A 16545-nucleotide genomic window follows, 5' to 3' on the forward strand; every position below is an offset into this window, starting at 1 on the left:
CAGTTGCTGCAATATATATATATATAGGACAATAAAAAACCTCTCACCATGACATCAGATGTTGGTCCCTGAAATCTCCAGCCAATGCATCTCGCTTGTAAAAGCAGTAAACTCTCCGATTTGTTTGCTGTTGTTTAGGCGAGTGAGTCAAGATGGGAGTCATTTGAATCTGCATGTTGTAGCTAGATCGTTGGAATAGAATGTACTGAGGTGGGGAGGGGCGGGGTTGGTGGGAGGTGGTTGGGAGGGTGGGGGTCGCTAGTGAGAAAGCACACCATCAGAAAAATAAAAATTAATCTCAATATCTCAGTCCTGCCCTGTGTGACAATATGGGGGAATCAGGATCAGAAAATTTTAGTATGGCTAATTCCACACAGCAAAACAAATACACGCAGCACACAGGTCATTCTGACTGGAAACCGTTTCAGCAAGTTGCAGCTTAAACATTATACAGGTGAAGAAAACCTAAATTCCTCTTGGGCAAAGTTGCAGAACTGAGAATTCTTTGTTTTGTTTGGCAAGTCAAGTATCAGTCACTCAGTCGTGTACAGTCACCCTGACATCTTTGAAGAGACTAAGCCTCATCGTTTTTCTCTCCGATGAAGAAACAAGGCTGGCAACACCAAGGAGCAGAGCATGTTCAACCAGGATGTGCTGGACAAAAACACACAAAAGTACCCTGGATAAATCTGAGTCAAACAAACGGGAACCGCATATCCAAGCAATGACAATATCAGAAGTCCAGAGACAATCCCTATCATATTGATAGCTCTCTTTGGTAATCGGTAGGCTTTCTTTGTGATTTCTCCTGGCGGAGGGCGAATCAGAACGTCAAGTACAGAGAAGCTGCAGAAAGAAATAACTAAAAGTGAGAGTGCAATGGTGAGCAAAAACATAACATGAGGTTGTAAAGTAGATAAACCAGATGAGCCGATGGAGAAGAGCCAAACACAACCAGCACAGATGTTCCGAATCCTGACCCCACGAGCGTTCCTCAGTCCTTTGTAGGTGACAGGGTGAACGACGGCCAAGTAGTGCTCCATGCAGGTCAGGATGTGGATGAATGTTTCCCCGTAGAATCCAAAGGAAAGCCAAACAAATGCAATTGAAATCATTTTGGCGTTGTGGCTTCGCAAAACAAAAAACAACATTATCTGCCCACCTGTGCAAAAAATCTGAATAACAGCAAGGTGGTAAGTAAAGATGTCGGAGTGACTTGCTGACGCAAAGGAGCGTAGCTGCCTCCATTGCAGAAGACCGTAACGGAGGATGAGGACGCATAGTGGAAGATGGGACAACGCTCGACAGGTGCACATGGCAAGCAGGACGTAAAATTCAGGTCCTGAGCAGTGCATGCCAGCCTGGTCGGTTGAATTACTGGCTAAAGGGCTCATCTGTAAATTACAGAACACCGTGATGAAAAAAGTGACCGGACACAAACCTTCCTGGCACTGCTCAATTCTTTTTTAAAGTGATTTCAAGTTTGTTTTCTTGAGATGTGATCAAGTGAAATAGCATAAAAAGCTACTTACCTTGATGTCAGCTCTTGTTTCCCAAATCTGCCTTTCCAAGCTGAGGTCATCGCTAAAGAGAGGCACGTGGTTTATTTAATGGTGCTTCAGAGGCAATGACAGATGTGTTTTTTTATTTGCATAATGAGGCAGGAGTATCAGATAAATAAATTAATCAAATAAGAGAAATGCAGGTGGCGCTCATATACAAAACACTCAAAATAGGTTCATTGTTTTTTTCTTTTGTTGTATTTGCAAATGTTGTATCAGGGTTACCATTGACCAAAAATTTTAGTGATTAAAACAAACAAAACAAATATTATATAATAATAATAATATTAACAACAACAGAAAAAAATAAATAAATAACCGCAGCACAGTCAGAAAGCTGAAACTCTAGTTTTGCTCTGTCTTTATTATCAAGACACATATCACATGAAGCAAGGAGCACATCCTCGCCGCACAACATTTATATACCCACAGAAATGACATTTAGAACTACACCTACTTGCCAATGACAGACAACCAAACATATTCAATGCAGCAAACCTTGTGCATCATTTTTGAACGATTCAGAGGTTGCTTTCTCAGGCTTTCTTCTCCCCAAGAACTCTGTTACCAACCTGTAAAAGAAGCCAGGGCCAAGATCTTCTTGAACCTGTTGCCCGAATATTCTAACTACTGGACCACTTCAGTACTGCATGAAGTCTACTTCTCTCTCGCAGGCATTTTGGACCTGATGAAACATGATAGTTGACCTCTCTTATGGAGGAACAGCAGAGGCAGCACCAAGGAGGAGGGCACACTCAGCCAGGATGCGCTGTACATCAAGGCACAAATAGTGACGTTGTCATTAACTATAAAATTTGGAAAAACATACACGATTAATGATAAGAGCTGAAATAGTAATATCATCATCATCATCAGAACAGCCCTCTTTCGTGACCGGTTGACCTTCTCTCTGTGTTTCCCCGACTCCCCGGGGGAAGGGCGAATCAGAACACAGAGAACGGACAGAGTGCAGAACAAAATAACTAACAAGGATGAAAGAATAAAACAAGTAAATTTGTCAGTCATAAGATGTGGATACAAACTGCCATCGATAGCTGCTGACACAATGCATAAGAGCCAGACACAGGCCACACTGATGTTTCTGATCTTGACCCCTCGAGCGTTTCTCAGTCCGTGGTAGGTGACCGGGTGAACAACGGCTAGGTAGCGCTCCACACAGGTCAGGACGTGAAAGGATATTTCTCCGTAAACAACAGGGGAAGACAAAACATATCCAAAAACAAACAACCTTGTATGACTCATGTATATGCCTAATACAAGGGTTACATATCCCAGCATGGCGATGAGCTCAATGACAACCAGGTGGTAGGTGAAGACATCAGAGTGACTTGCTGATGCGAAGGATCGCTGCTGCCGCCAATGTTGGTGAGCATGATGGAGGATGAGGATGGAAGAAGGAAAGAGGAGTAATATTCTCCAAATGCATAAGGCAGTGCTGAGGTGAGCAGTGATTGAGCCGTCAATGCATCCAAATGTATATTCAAGTGATTCAGACATGTTGGAAGTCATTCTAGTACTGTAGATCTAGAAAAGAAAGAACAGTTGACAAATTGGATGATTTGTTTTTCTCATTTCTCTTTAGATGTACTGTATATAGAGGCATATTTTCAAATACGAACGGTTTATTGGCTGCTTATGATCCAGGGAAGCAAATGATGCGACAACAATAATAATAACAATGAGAAAAATCTCAATAAATAGCCCACCTCGATGTCTGCTGTTGTTGTCTTATTTCTCCAAACCTGCCGATTTGCTGCAGATTGAGACCAACACCCCTGAGTGACGGACCAGTGCTGAAGTACCAGAATATAGGAATGACTGGTAGTTTTTAAATTTGCATGCTCAGGTGGGAGCACCCAAGTCGATCAGTCATATCAGGGGCATTTGCAAATGCGGCTGACAAAGCGAAACAAAGCAGTTTCTCACAATGTCTTTATTTTGTAGACACGTCAGGAAATGGTCAAATCCCTGTTAGGGTAAAACTGCATCTGCAACTGCACTACGGACATCAAACTGCAGGTTCTCCACCTCAAAAAAAATTGAGAGCGCATCTAAGTGACAATTTATGTCTGACAAGAGTGAAGCCCCAACATGACTGTCAGTTTTAAACCTCTGAGATGGGCATCCTCTACTGTCTCTCTGACATCTTCAGACAGAAAATCCACGATAGGCTACCTCTCCTGTGAAGGTAGAGCAGAGGCAACACCAAGGAAGAGGTCATGTAAATCCAGGAAATGCACGCTATTAACAGACAGATGTTCTCCTGAAGTGGACTTAGCTGAAAATAAGCAATCACAAATGCTAGTAAGGACAAACACAGCACCCCTGATATCACCAACATCATGTATAAAGCCTTCCTTCGTGACTGGTTGAGTTTCTTTCCGTGCTTCCTAAAGTCCCCAGGTGGAGGACGAATCAGAACACGGACAACAGACAGACTGCAGAACAAAATAACTGACAAGCACACGAGCATATAGCAACCGGTTTTTTCCATTTTTGAATTTGAATTCAAGCCTAGATCCCCACACACTGAACAGATGGTGGCAAGCCAGACACAGGCCACGCTGATGTTCCTGATCTTGACCCCTCGAGCGTTTCTCAGTCCTTGGTAGGTGACAGGGTGAACAACGGCTAGGTAGCGCTCCACACAGGTCAGGACGTGAAAGAATGATTCTCCATAAACAATAACATTGCACAGAAGCAATCCAAAAATGTACAAAGTTGCAGAATTAGCATACGTGCCCCAGTAGAAGAACAAGTACCCCAGCATGCTGAGGAGCTCAATGACAGCCAGATGGTAGGTGAAGACGTCCGAGTGACTTGCTGATGCGAAGGATCGCTGCTGCCGCCAATGTTGGTGAGCATGATGGAGGATGAGGATGGAGGAAGGAAGGAGGAGTAATGTTCTACAAATGCATAAGGCAGTGTTGAGGTAAATTGTAGTTCTGTCCTCCATGCATCCAAGTGATGCAGACATGTTGTTGGCCATCACTGGAGACCTAGAAAATAAATATCTATCGATAGAATTTATTTGACATAATGGCAAAAAAAAATCCATAAATAAGCATGTATGTAAAGTATTTGGATACTGCCATTACTGCTACTACTACTACTAACAACAACAACAACAACAAATATAATAATAATAATAGTAATGATGATGATGATGATGATAGCCCACCTCTATGTCACTTCCTGCCGTCCAAAATCTCCAAACCTGGTCATTCGCTACTGAAGGAGATGACCTCTGAGGTAGACCTTCGAGCGGTTTTCCGTTCTGAAGCACCAGAATTATGGAAAGACTTTGCGTTATAATTTGCATGCCGAGGCAGGAGTTTCTGATTTGGGAAATGTGCAAATGTGACTGATTCTAATGAAGCAAGCAGTTTTTCAAAATAGTCGTATTTCAAAGACACGTCACAGAATCATGGGGTTCCTTTTCTGACCACATACTATCGGTGTATGGAATATTTTAATTTTGACTGGATGTTGTGCCGTCAAAACAGGATGCGATTGTTGTTAAGCCGCTGCTTTGAAAGTACATTTGAAGGTACAGGAAAGGCAACAGCTCGGTGGGTGGCAGCTTCAACCAGACAATGCATGATACAGATGTTCATCTGATATAAACCTCAAATGTACGCTGATATTTTCAATGTACGTTTCTCCTCTGAGAAAATACCAGCACCCTCTTATCAACATAATGTATATGGTGTTTGGTTGTTGTGTTTCTCTTCATTGTACTTTTTTTGTGAAGAAGAATAGGCTTCTCAGCGTTGTTGCACTGTAACTGTACCATTCCTCTTCTTTGCTGACGACATGCGAGACTGCACTGAACATCTGTCCAATGTCGACATGGTGCAGGATGCTGGAGTGCAGAGCACACTGAGGTAGCAAACACAGGGAAGTACTGAGTGCCATCACAAATGGCATATATGGAGAAACAAATACAACGTCGTGGTTTTGCCTTCCGGAATGTTTTGATGAGAATTTGGTGAAGGGCTATGGGTTTATTTATTGGTGGGTAGCCGATAATGATGTGGACCGATAGTGCTGTAGAAATATCAGGCAGATGGTGTCGCTGGTCTGATGGGATTGTCTTGCCCGTGTCTTCTTCCATCCTGGTTATGAATACGTGCCTGACAGGTCACAGCCAATTTTTTGTTCACACTTTTATTTACATGTCCTTGACCCGCAGAAATGGCATGGTGTATCAAGATAGTCTCTGACAGGAGACCAAACAATATAAGCACAACAGTGCACAATGTCACACACAAAACTGCAAATGAGATGCCTCAGAAATATATATCCAAATGATTATGAGACAATTCAACTGCTCTTCATTTTGGCGTGAACAGAAATGAGAAGGAGGATGCTTTTTCAGATTTTCCTCTCCGAAAAATAAATCTATTTCCAGCTTGATAAGCAAGCAAGATCCCAGGTCTACTCTAACCCGAGACCTGGATACTCTAGGTCATGGCACGCTAGTGCAGATCATCTACTGTCTCACAGACGTTTTGGACCTGATGAAACATGATAGTAGTCCTCTCCTATGAAGGAACAGCAGAGGCAGCACCAAGGAGGAGGGCACACTCAGCCAGGATGCAGTCATGATGAAGACGCAAATTTGCCTCAAAGTTAAGTTAGACTTCAACATATTTGGAATAAAATACCCCAGTAGTGACATGAGCAGACACCCTGATATCATCATCATCATCAGAACAGCCCTCTTTCGTGACCGGTTGACCTTCTCTCTGTGTTTCCCCGACTCCCCGGGGGAAGGGCGAATCAGAACACAGAGAACGGACAGAGTGCAGAACAAAATAACTAACAAGGATGAAAGAATAAAACAACTAAAGATTTCTATGACTGGCTTTGGGTAGGAATTAGCATCGATAGCTGCTGACACAATGCATAAGAGCCACACACAGCCAGTACTGATGTTCCTGATCTTGACCCCTCGAGCGTTTCTCAGTCCTTGGTAGGTGACCGGGTGAACAGCAGCTAAGTAGCGCTCCACACAGGTCAGGACGTGAAATGATATTTCTCCATAAACAACAGGGGAAGACAAAGCGTATCCAAACGCGCTCAGCTTTTGAAGATTCATGTGTGCGCCTGTAGAACAGGTTACATATCCCAGCATGGCGATGAGCTCAATGACAACCAGGTGGTAAGTGAAGACGTCAGAGTGACTTGCTGATGCGAAGGATCGCTGCTGCTGCCAATGTTGGCGAGCATGATGGAGGATGAGGATGGAGGGAGGAAGGAGCAATAATGCTCTGCAAATGTACAACACAGTCTGGAGGTAAATAGTCATTCTGCTCTCTGTGCATTGAGGACCATACTCGATTAATGAAGTTATGTTGGCAGCCATTGTAGCAGGTCTAGAAAAGAGAAAAGAGTTGGCACTTTTTTTTCAATGATCAGAGGCATATTTTGACACAATTTGGATGTGGATCGGATATGGGCAATAATAGTAACAATAAAGACAGCCCACCTCTAGGTCTTGTTCTCCTGGATCGTCAAACCTGATGAATTGCTGCAGGTAGAAACTTCACCTCACTATGGTTTACCGGTGCTGAAGGACTTGAATAATGGACTGACTTAAGTTTTTTAATTTGCATGTGTCTGAGCTAAGCAGAACAACCAAATCAGGGACATTTGCAAATGTGGCTGATAAGCAAAGCAGTCTCTCAAAATACCTTTATTTTGTAGTTGCGTCACAAAGATCCAGACAGGGATTACATAAGTGTTTTAGGTCAGTAGCAGACCAATATCACAAGCAGCTTCTTCTCATAAAAAGTGACCTCTTGTGTCTGAGAAGAGTGTAGCCACAACATAATTTTAAGTTTCAAATCTCTGAGATGGGCATCCTCTACTGTCTCTCTGACATCTTGGAAGAGAAACGTCACGACAGTCTGCCTCTCCTGTGAAGGTACAGCAGAGGCAACACCAGGGAGGACGGAATGTTAAGCCAGGCAATACCGGACATTAACAAACAGAAGTTGTCTGAAAGTAAACGGGCAAGGAAAATTCCAAACAGAAATCCTATTAAGGACAAACACAGCACCCCTAATATCACCAACATCATGTATAAAGCCCTCCTTCGTGATTGGTTGAGTTTCTCTCCGTGCTTGCTAAAGTCCCCAGGTGGAGGACGAATCAGAGCACAGACAACAGACAGACTGCAGAACAAAATAACTACCAAGCACACGAGCATATACCAACTGGACTTGTACATTAATAAAATTGGATTCAAGCCTAGATCCCCACACATTGAACAGATGATGGCAAGCCAGACACAGGCCACGCTGAAGTTTCTGATCTTGACCCCTCGAGCGTTTCTCAGTCCTTGGTAGATGACAGGGTGAACAACGGCTAGGTAGCGCTCCACACAGGTCAGGACGTGAAAGAATAATTCTCCATAGACAGTAACAGAAGACACAAAGTAACCGAACTTGGACAGAGTTGGAAGATTCACGCTCGAGCCACATATGAAGAATAAGTACCCCAGCATGCTGAGGAGCTCAATGACAGAAAGGTGGTAGGTGAAGACGTCCGAGTGACTTGCTGATGCGAAGGATCGCTGCTGCCGCCAATGTTGGTGAGCATGATGGAGGATGAGGACGGAGGGAGGAAGGAGGAATAATGTTCTACAAATACATAATGCATTGTTGACGGCAATAGTAGTTCTGTCTTCCAAGCATTCAGGTGATGCAAACGTGTTGTTGGCCATACCAGGAGATCTAGAAAATAAAGATCTTTAAATAGATCCGTTTCACTTAATGCCAAGTGAAACAAAAATAAAACAAAACAGGAAATAAACCTGAAAGTAAAGTGGTTCGGTAAAAATCAGAACCACAATTATAATAATAAAAATGGCCCACCTCATTGTCTGTTCTTGTGGTCTGGAATCGCCAAGCCTGTTCCACTGCTACAGATGCAGACTAACACCACTGAGCAGTTTACTGGTGCTGAAATACCAGAGTAATGCCAGATGTGTTTTTTTTTTCTTTTTATTTGCATACTGCATTTGGATTATCACCCATAGCGAGACATAGGTTGGCTTTCACCTGTAGGTAAAACATGACAACCAAACTGTGATGAAGTTCTGTTGCTCAAATTATATTTATTAATTACATATGTGAGGTGTCAAAAAAATAGTAAAATTTTTTCATGTAAATGTCCTCCAACACATTGTAATTACGCTTAACATTTACTTGACTTTGCTTTATATTACATTGGTTTCAGTCAACTACAATCAGCATTCCACCTCACCTTTACAGAGAGATTGAATGGGAGCAGAGTGAAGAGGAATTCTCATAATTCTGCCCCTTATTCCCACGTTTCCTTTTTTCCTTAGGAGTGCTAATGTGTAACTGTATGATGCTTGTGTCGTGTCCTTTATGCTGTCATACAGTATGCAGCTGTCTGTCAGTTCTCTTCTCTTGAGTAGTCATGAAGTTTCAGTGTCCGATACATTTTCATGAATTTTAGTTCTCTGAAATGTCATTAAATAAGATTACTGAAATGGAAATGTAGAAGAAAAAAAATATATTTTTTTTTATTCATTTGCATATCCAAGTCAAACACAAGTTATCCAGAGAGGGATTACATAAGTGTTGTTGCGGTAAGTAGCAGACCAATCTCACAAGCAGGTTCTCCTCCATAAAAAGGGGCGAGAGCTCATCTAAGTGACCTCTTGTGTCTGAGAAGAGTGAAGCCACAACATGGTTTTAAGTTTCAAACCTCTGAGATGGGCATCCTCTACTGTCTCTCCGGCGTGTTCGAAGAGAAACACCACGACAGTCTGCCTCTCCTGTGAAGGTACAGCAGAGGCAACACCAGGGAGGACGGAATGTTAAGCCAGGCAATACCTGACATTAACAAACAGAAGTTGTCTGAAAGTAAACTCGCGAGGAAAATTCCAAACAGAAATCCTATTAAGGACAAACACAGCACCCCTAATATCACCAACATCATGTATAAAGCCTTCCTTCGTGACTGGTTGAGTTTCTCTCCGTGCTTGCTAAAGTCCCCAGGTGGAGGACGAATCAGAACACGGACAACAGACAGACTGCACAACAAAATAACTGACAAGCACACAAGCATATAGCAACTGGTTTTTTCCATTTGTGAATTTGAATTCAAGCCTAGATCCCCACACACTGAACAGATGGTGGCAAGCCAGACACAAGCCACACTGATGTTTCTGATCTTGACCCCTCGAGCGTTTCTCAGTCCTTGGTAGATGACAGGGTGAACAACGGCTAGGTAGCGCTCCACACAGGTCAGGATGTGAAAGAATGATTCTCCATAGACAGTAACATTGCACAGAGGCAATCCAAAAGTGGACAAAGTTGCAGAATTAGCATATGTGCCCCAGTAGAAGAGTAAGTACCCCAGCATGCTGAGGAGCTCAATGACAGCCAGGTGGTAGGTGAAGACGTCCGAGTGACTTGCTGATGCGAAGGATCGCTGCTGCCGCCAATGTTGGTGAGCATGATGGAGGATGAGGACTGAAGGAGGAAAGAGGAGTAATGTTCTACAAATAGATAAGGCAGTGTTGAGGTAAATAGAAGTTCTCTCCTCCATGCATCCAAGTGATGCAGACATGTTGTTGGCCATCACTGGAGACCTAGAAAATAAATTTATTGATAGAGCTAGTTTGGCAAAATAAAGAAAATAAATAATAAACTGTAAAAATGTAAAGTATTCGGATAACACTAGTACTACCACTACTACTACTACTAAAAATAATAATAATGATCGCCTACCTCTGTCACCTCTTGCCCTCCAGAATCTCCAAATCTGATCAATTGAAGCAGATGGAGTCCAACACCTCACTGCTTTCTGTTGTTTTTTTGCATACTGCAGCTAGATTATCGCACATAAGGGTATATTAGCTCTGCCCTGTATGCAAAACATCACATGGTTTCCACTTTAGTCTTCCAAAGCGAAAAGCTTCAAATGATATACATTAATAGTATATGGGAGGTGGCAAAAAAGGTGCTCTTGTCAGACAACCCAGAATTTGTGAAGAGAATCTCTTTTTTTATGTCCTCAACAACTTTCCAATTACGTTTCACATTTACTTGACTTTTTATTATATTACATTGCCTCCAATGCATTACACTCATTTGCAAAGTTTCAGTTTCTTATCGGAAAGACTCCAACAAGACAGCCACAGTTTGCAGACAGCGGCACAAGAAACATGAGCGATTGAAAGGTTGCTCATTGAAGAAGTGAATTCTGCCCCTTATTCCCACTATTTCCTAGTTTCCCAATGGTTATGTGTTACGGTGTGTCCTTTATGTTGTTATACCTAACTGTCAGTCAGTTACTTCTGATCTGATCTGATCTGAAGTCTGTTCTCAGGAATAGTGATGACGTTTCAAGATACATTTTCTTGAATTTTAGTATTCTGAAATTTCATATAATGAGAGTACTGAAAGGGTAATGCTGGAAAATCAAGAGATTTTCTTATTATTTAGTTATTTATTTTAATTTCCAGTATAGACAACACCATATCCTTGAAAATGCAAAAGATTGCGTATCTAGAGCGAGATTTCTGGGTTTCTGCATAGATGAGCAGCTCACATGGAAATAGCACAAAACAAACAGAATGAAAATATACACAATACTTTATGATCAAATGCAAATTCTATGTGGACGAAAGAGCACTGAGAATACATCCTTGTACTTTGATACTGCCGCACCTGCTCTGTGGAGAAGAGGTGTGGGGTAACACTTATCAACGAAGACCACCGCGTCTATTGCAGCAAAGGCGCTCAGCATAATATTAGAGGTCAAATACAGAGCCCCTATGAATTAACCGTTTGCTCAAGTGAGAGTACTGAAATGAAGTGAGCTGATAAAGAGACAAACACTGCTGTTCATGTTTATGCATGTAAGATTTAACTGTGGGCACTTTCAATCTGCCAGGAACGGCGGATGGTTACACACTGCTGCGGGTGGGAAGAGCGGCTGCTTGACTGCAGCACTGCACGGCACGAGAAGTGGGAGGGCTTGCAAACTCCAGGTGTCCTGGTCAGGAATTGATTCTCACCCAAACTCCAATGCATGTCCTGTCAGATGTCAAAATACTTTTGGCTGGAACTGACGAGAGAGTACTTTTTATTCTCTAGAATGTAAGGATGACGGGGAAAAAAAAGAGGGGGCATTTGTCTCTTACAAGGAAAAAGGGCTGGAGCTCGAGCACCACTGGGGGTCTTGCTGAGCATGTCCCGGGTTACGGTATTTTTCAAGAGGCAATATTGTTGTCAGTTTTTCAAAAAGAACACAGTCTTTTTCCTGCACGTCAAAACACATTCATTTGGCCCAACTCATGCTGTAGGATTGTGTCCCACAGCCCCTCCACAAAATTTGTAATGTCAGTCAACCAGTCAATTCATTGGGATTCATATACCTTTAATACATTTTGAAATGTAGCACAAAGCGAAAATGTTACCCTGGAATACAGGATGCAGAAATAAAGTATCACAGCACATGAGATTGAGAAAGGCATTGTACAGTGTAAGTGAAAGAAGCAGACCAACACTGCAGTGCAGGTGGGCTCATCAAAGTGAGTGTTACAATAGAGAAGACACGGCATGAATTTCAGTTTTATACCTCAGAGAATGGCATCCTCTACTGTCTCTCTGGCGTGTTCGAAGAGAAAAGCCGTGTTAGGTTGCCCCTCCTGTGAAGGTACAGCAGAGGCAACACCAGGGAGGAGGGAATGTAAAGCCAGGCGACACATGCCATGAACAAACAGATGTTCTCCTCAAGTGCACTTAAGTGAAAAACAGAAATCAGAAATCCCAGTAAGGACAAACACAGCACCCCTAATATCGATAACATCATGTGTAAAGCTCTCTTCCGTGACTGGTTGAGTTTCTCTCCGTGCTTCCTGAAGTCCCCAGGTGGAGGACGAATCAGAACACGGACAACAGACAGACTGCAGAACAAAATAACTGAAAGGCACAGGAGTATATACCAACCCATTTTTTGGGTAACCGTGTTGATATTCAAACCTAGATCCCCGCACGCTGAACAGATGATGGCAAGCCAGACACAGGCCACACTGATGTTCCTGATCTTGACCCCTCGAGCGTTTCTCAGTCCTTGGTAGATGACAGGGTGAACAACGGCTAGGTAGCGCTCCACACAGGTCAGGACGTGAAAGAATAATTCTGCGTAAATAATAGCGGCCGACAGGGAGTAACCAAAAACAGAGAGACTTTTGTGATTAATTTGTGAGCCCCAGTAGAAAAATACATATCCCACTATGGAGATGAGCTCAATGACCGAAAGGTGGTAAGTGAAGACGTCCGAGTGACTTGCTGATGCGAAGGATCGCTGCTGCCGCCAATGTTGGTGAGCATGATGCAGGATGAGGATGGAGGGAGGAAGGAGGAATAATGTTCTGCAAATGTATAAGACAGTCTGGAGGTATAGAACCATTTTCTCCTGCGTGCACTGGTGACCATTTTCCACCAATGCAGATGTGTTGGATGTCATTGTGACAGATCTAGAAAATATAGAACAGTTAACGCAGTGTAATGATTTTAACTTGATCATCTTATTTCAATGAGCAGATCTTTTCTCCCCCCTCAGATGTACTGTATAGTGGATTTAAACAATTTAAATATAAACAATTTGGATAGAAAAGACCAGGTTTGTTCTCATCTAGTAGAAGAGTTATTGGCTACTCACGATCCAGTCAAACTAATATAGCTTCACTACTTGAACTAGTCACAGTAAAAAGAGCCCACCTTTATGTCTCCTCTCCTTCTCCTGGATCTCCAAACCTGCTGAATCGCTGCAGCTCGAGACTTCACCTCTCTGATGAATGAATAATGGACTGAGTTTTTTTCATTATTATTTGCATGTTAAGGTCGTATTGTCCGAACTAAGCAGAACAATCAAATCAGGAACATTTGCAAATGTGGTTGACTCTGATAAGTAAATCAGTTTCCCAAAAATACTTTTATTTTGGAGCTGCGTCACAATGGTCAGAGCCAGGGAAGGATCACTGCGATTACATCACAGAGCAGGTGCCCTTCCTCAAAAAAGGGCAAGAGCTCATCTAAGTCTGGTAAGAGTGAAGCCACGACATGATTTTAAGTTTTAAACCTCTGAAAAGGGCACTGTCTCTCTGACATCTTCCATGTAGTTGACAGTGATACGAAGTCGACAAAGGAAAGATCCTTGCAAATCTCTTTAAAATGTACACTGCAACAGTGGGAGTGAAAATGTGGAACTCACTGAAAAAGGAAATGAAAAACGTGAACAACATGATGGCTTTCGAGAAAATGTATCTAACATGAAAAAAATGGAAGGTTACTCTGGATAAGAGACTTTGAAGATCAGGAGAAACTCAACATCACTCACAACGTAACATGAATGGCATGACTCAGTCAAAAGAGGAATCAAATGTATAGGAATCTATGTGAATGAATATAAAAACAAAATAGAAACGGACAAAAAAAGCATTTACACACCATGACACATAAGCAGGCTTAAAGGAAATACAACAAACGGGGTAAAAGGGCTTGAAATTACAAAATCTGTTCTTCAATATACCTCTTGCTCATGCGCCCCAAAATAATGTAAATGTAATAAATGTCAGTAATTGAAAGGAAAAACTTAAAGCCCTAAAAAGATGAGTATTTAAATTCTAAAATCAATACATGAAAATAGGAAGGATGTGTTTGTACTCTTATGGATCAGTGGGGCAGAGTACTCAAAGTATTGGCCATTTACAGACAGTTTTCCCCTTGCTTGATACCTCATTCTTTCTTTGAATACGGGGATCATCACACATTTTAAAATTCAACACACAGTGCTTTGCGGTGAAGAAATGAAACTACACTTGAATTTAGGAAGCGAGGGAGTAGGACACATAGACATGAATCCAAGTAAGAGTTATCATCACACCACATAGGGAGATACACAGAGGCATCACATCAGCTTACAAGTAAGATTGTGGTGCAGGTTCTCCTCCTTGAAAAAGGGGGGATCTCTTGACATTTTTTAGTGGGACATGACTTGATATAAAGTTTTAAATCTCTGAGAAAGGAATCATCTACTGTCTCTCTGACATCTTCAGACAGAAAATCCACGATAGGCTGCCTCTCCTGTGAAGGTAGAGCAGAGGCAACACCAAGGAACAGGGCGTGTAAATCCAGGAAATGCACGTCATTAACAGACAGATGTTCTCCTGAAGTGGACTTTGGTGAAAAGTTAGAATCAGATATCCTAGAAAAGACAAACACAGCACCCCTGATATCACCAACATCATGTATAAAGCCTTCCTTCGTGATTGGTTGAGTTTCTTTCCGTGCTTCCTAAAGTCCCCAGGTGGAGGACGAATCAGAACACAGACAACAGACAGACTGCAGAACAAAATAACTGACAAGCACACGAGCATATAACAACAGTACTTTATCCTAACCGAATCACGAGTTACACCTAGATCCCCACACACTGAACAGATGATGGCAAGCCAGACACAGGCCACACTGAAGTTTCTGATCTTGACCCCACGAGCGTTTCTCAGTCCTTGGTAGATGACAGGGTGAACAACGGCTAGGTAGCGCTCCACACAGGTCAGGATGTGAAAGAATAATTCTCCATACCCACCAACGGACATCAGGCACAAACTAAAATTGACCAGCCTTGTGAGACGGATATATATGCTCCAGTATAAGAATAAATACCCCAGTAAGCTGAGGAGCTCAATGACAGCCAGGTGGTAGGTGAAGACGTCCGAGTGACTTGCTGATGCGAAGGATCGCTGCTGCCGCCAATGTTGGTGAGCATGATAGAGGATGAGGATGGAGGGAGGAAGGAGGAATATTGTTTTCCAAATGCCTAAGGCAGTGTTGAGGTAAATAGTAGTTCTCTCCTCCATGCATCCTGGTGTTGCAGACATGTTGTTGGCCATCATTGGAAATCTAGAAAAGAAATATCTTTTTCAGATAGATATATTGTACGCTCAAAACTGACAATGACAGCAAAACAGTAATAAAAATATTCTGATAATTCCCCACCTTTACGTCAGTTCTTGGCCTCGAGAATGTCAAAATCTGGTCTATCGCCACAGGTGGAGACCAACGCCTCTGAGCGGTTAACCAGTACTGAAGAAGCAGAATAGCGACTGATGTTTTTTTTTTTTTTTTTTTTCACCGTGTTCCTTTTTATTTGCATGCTGCAGCTGGACTACCGGATGTAGGGATGTGTAGTTTTGGTCTCAACAGTAGGCAAAACATGGAAACTTAGTTGTAGCACTTAGGTGGTTTATTCTGTCTTCATAAACAAGTCATTTCATCCAGCCAACCACAGCTATAAACAGTTGAAAAACTAAACTACAGTGCATGAAAACTCACCAACAAAACAAATAAATAAAAGAACCTTCAAGTGTTTAAAGTTAGCCCCTTACTGGGGGCTTACTGATAGATCTCAACCACAACTTCCACTACTAATAAGGATGCTGTTTTAAGGTCCTGTTAAAGAAAGACATTTACTGACAATCTTCAGTAAACAGGATCTTTTAGTCCACCACTTGGTCTTTGTGGACTTTTTCCCTTTTCTCTTACCATGAGAGAATTCGACACCCTAGAACTAGTCACTTATACGAATTTAAACCAACCACCTTGTGGCTAAGAACTATTTCAAGGGAATAAAGAATGTTCTTGAACATTGAACAATGAACAGTGTATGAAGTGAAATGAACAATTAAAAGCATTCATAAATAAATAAAAATAAATTACTGTACATACTACAGTCTAGAAAAGGACATCCTAAGAGTGAGGTTAAAGTGGCAGAGCGACCTCGTGGACTACCGCAACTAAAGGAGTGAAGCTATGATCTAGAGTCAGAAACCCTTCGACCGCCTCTTTGAGGAGGTAAACCATGACAGTTGCCCTTTCCTGTGGAGGTACAACAGAGGCAGCAGACA

At 42.2% G+C, this 16545-nt stretch overlaps 2 protein-coding genes across 2 annotated transcripts in view; one reads left to right on the forward strand and one right to left on the reverse strand.

Moving 5' to 3' along the window:
* The window catches only part of LOC128755760 (cytochrome P450 26B1), a 60300-nt gene that overhangs the window by 20499 nt on the left and 23256 nt on the right, over nt 1-16545 (forward strand). The window lies entirely within an intron of this gene.
* On the reverse strand, nt 7306-8618 carry LOC128755761 (uncharacterized). The gene is made up of 2 exons (XM_053859732.1): nt 8468-8618; nt 7306-8326 (listed from the first exon to the last, which is right to left on the reverse strand). The coding sequence occupies exons 1-2, from the start codon at nt 8470-8472 to the stop codon at nt 7489-7491; spliced, it is 843 nt and encodes a 280-aa protein (XP_053715707.1). The 5' UTR covers nt 8473-8618; the 3' UTR covers nt 7306-7488.

This window comes from Synchiropus splendidus, chromosome 3, assembly GCF_027744825.2.
Source record: "Synchiropus splendidus isolate RoL2022-P1 chromosome 3, RoL_Sspl_1.0, whole genome shotgun sequence".
In the NCBI taxonomy this organism is placed as follows: Eukaryota; Metazoa; Chordata; class Actinopteri; order Syngnathiformes; family Callionymidae; genus Synchiropus; species Synchiropus splendidus.